At 31.5% G+C, this 3,333-nt stretch overlaps 1 protein-coding gene across 3 annotated transcripts in view; it reads right to left on the bottom strand.

Moving 5' to 3' along the window:
• The window catches only part of STXBP5 (syntaxin binding protein 5 (tomosyn)), a 189,958-nt gene that overhangs the window by 105,462 nt on the left and 81,163 nt on the right, over positions 1–3,333 (bottom strand). For all 3 annotated transcript variants that reach the window (XM_011964818.1, XM_011964817.1, XM_011964819.1), the window contains exon 8: positions 768–891. In XM_011964818.1, the coding sequence (XP_011820208.1) occupies positions 768–891 (124 nt within the window). The remainder of the gene's footprint in view (positions 1–767; positions 892–3,333) is intronic.

A 3,333-nucleotide genomic window follows, 5' to 3' on the forward strand; every position in this document is an offset into this window, starting at 1 on the left:
TGCCTTCCTTTTGGGAGTTTAGAATTTTGGTACTTGCTAAAGCAGAGGATGCCTGCATAACTGATCCCAATAAAAACTCTGGACTCCAAGGCTCAGGTGAGTTTCTCTGGTAGACAATATTTCACACATGTGGTAACAACTCCTTAATAGTGGGATTAAGCATATCCTGTGTGACTGCGTAAGGAAATAACTCAAAGAAGCTTGAGCCTGGTTTCCTCTAGACTTCATTTGTCTTTTCCCTTTGCAGATTCTGCTTTATGCCTTTTTGTTGTAATAAATCACAGCAATGAACATGACTTTAGGCTGAGTCCTGTGAGTCTTCCTAGTGAATCATTAAACCCATGGTGATTCTGAGGTCAAAATTACCTTCTACAGGGTTCCAAGTATTTCAAGTTCACTGTTATTTATATATTAACAACCTGCAACTGATAGCTTTGAGATGGAAAAGTTTAATGTAAATCCTGCATCATTTTCATTCACAAAACTATTTGTTTTTTGGACTGCTGGAGACATGATATTCAGAAAATAATGTAACATTTTCTAAAATTTCAAATTTGTAATTTCAACTGTAAATATGCTTAACTTGAAATTTTATTAACTGGTTGTTAGATACTATTTCTGTAAGTGTAAATTTTTTAATTCCCTAAAAATGAAAGGAAACCCCTCCTTATCCTAAAAATCAAATAAACAAATCCAAAGGCAAACTGAAACAAAACAGTTTACTGTGCATTACAATTAGGTGGTATTTAAGACTGATGCATTCTTACCATGTGGAGTGATTGTTTGTACAGGTTTAGCAGGGGACCTCACATTCCATATAGTCAAGGTGCCATCTGAATGACTGCAAATAAACTGTTTTCCTTCATGATGCCAAGCAACAGAGTGGATAGCCTATAGAAGGATGAAAAATACCATTTTAAAATCTATTTAAGTAGCAAACTATTTGTAAATGATCTGATAATCAATTAATTTTCATTTTTAAATTTTCTTTATTTTCTAAAGTTAATATGTGAACTTAACATTTCCATAATAATATGGCCCTCTTGTAATACAAATGAGATTTTATTTCTTCATATTAACACTGTTTTAATTCTCTGTACTTACTTTACTCCTTAAACCAGCATAAAGAAGGCATAATAGTGACATCTACAGACAAGTTCAGTAAAACAAAATGTTTTCTTACATTATTTTTAGCATAAACAATACCTAAACATTAATTACCAAATTATTACAACCAACGTCCCAATGGAAAAACTCGTTGCATTGACAAGATTAGAATAAAACGTGTTAATTGACCACAATCCTCAGAGCCAAAATGTAGATTTGGATTAGAGATCAATAAAAAATGCTCCAGGTTGAGCTACAAGACATGCTCCTCATCTTTCACAGTAATTACTGAGGCAATTTTTAATCTCAGGGACCCTCTTCTGATAAGAAATTTATTTTGTACTTCTGGGTCGCTTAAAAACTATCTGGAAAATACTTTTATATTACCGAAGTATTATGATACCCCTCATTTTTTTGCTCTAATATTATTTAAATTTTGGTGTGCAAAAAAAAACTTTAAATCACTCTCCCATGCATCCTTTGAATTACTTCTTTTAAACTCAAGTTGATAAAATTTTAGTTCTTAATGGTCAATTGACTTAAAGTTACCCTACTGGAATGCAAGAACTGCAGAGTACAGAGCAAAAATCATATAACTGAAACTCAAAACTTCTGTCACATATAAAGTCAACATTTTCTATCATGTCATCTACTTATTTGGGTTCTTTCTATACTTATAAATTTAAACTAAATATTATAAAATATCTTAGTATAAATCAGACAGATACAGATAATCAGCTATACTTCTAATGCCAATATTTAATACAATGTTTTTTATTCAAAGTACAGATGTTCTTCAATTTATGATGAAGTTATACCCTGATAAACTCATCATAAGTCAAAAACATCATAAGTCAAAAATGCATTTAATGGTACCAACACAACAGACGATCCCTTACTTACAATGGCTCAATATGCAAGTTTTCAGCTTTAAGACGGTACACAAGCAAAAGACATTCAGTAGAAACCATAATCGCATTCTAATTCCTAAGGAGCTCCTTTACTTAGGATGGGGTTATGTCTTGATAAACCAATTGTAAAGTCAAAAAAATCTTAAGTCGAAATACTGTAAGTCAGGGACCATCTGCATCTCTTACAAAATTCTAAATAAAATCTTAATAATAAACTGAAATACACATATGACATTTTGAAAACTCATTTTTAAAATAAGCAATCCCTTAGTAGCCTTTACAAGTAAAATTATTTCTGCAAAAACATGAGCAGTGTTAAAAAGCTATTTAATGTTTTAAAAAAAATTGATAAGGGAAAATACAAGAGGTCTACAGTGCTATCTGGAACCTATAGATAAAAACATCTTAATAGTATCATGTATAAATGTATATCATATATATAAATACGTATCCTATGTAGAGAAACATTTCTACTTTGCTAAAGAAAACCATGTCTATCTTTGTTTAAAAGTGCCTTCTATTTATGAAATGTTATTAAATTATTAGGCATTCCAAAAGCAAATACTATCGAATTACTGGAACCAGTGGTTCACAATTATCTTGGACAACAGAAACAAGTAACAGAAAGCACTCCACAAAAAAGCAAAGAAATAAAGAAATATGGACATGCAACAAACATGCACTATTTATTTACACAATTTTCTATATGCAAATCCAACTTGATATAAGATGTGTTTTCTTTCTAAGTACATATGTAGAACATATGTAGTATTACAAGTATTTAAAAATATGTATACAATATCTACCATATATAAATTATACATATATAATTTATATTTCACATATAAATTATACATGTATAAAATATGCAATTTACACTTTTTCTTTAGTCTTAGGAAAATGACGTAGAAATTTACATAAACAAAGTGAGAAAATCCAATCTCACCAGCAAATCTGACACATGCTCAAAATCAGAAGCAAGGTGGTTTAGGAGCAAATCTGAACAATTCAAGGGAGAAGATATGAGATATAACGTAGGAAACATAAATTGGGGTTGATAAATTTTGTGTGTAAATTGGCTTATCTGTTTTTCCAAGGAAAAGATATACAATTTCCAGGTGATTAAGAATATTTACTTGTTTATGATCGGGCACGGTGGCTCATGCCTGTAATACCAGCACTTTGGGAGGCAAAGATGGGCGGATCATGAGGTCAGGAGATCGAGACTATCCTGGCTAACACGGTGAAACCCCGTCTCTACTAAAAAATACAAAAAATTAGCCAGGTGTGGTGGCAGGCACCTGTAGTCCCAGCT

Source organism: Mandrillus leucophaeus, unplaced genomic scaffold (assembly GCF_000951045.1).
Source record: "Mandrillus leucophaeus isolate KB7577 unplaced genomic scaffold, Mleu.le_1.0 Scaffold708, whole genome shotgun sequence".
In the NCBI taxonomy this organism is placed as follows: domain Eukaryota; kingdom Metazoa; phylum Chordata; class Mammalia; order Primates; family Cercopithecidae; genus Mandrillus; species Mandrillus leucophaeus.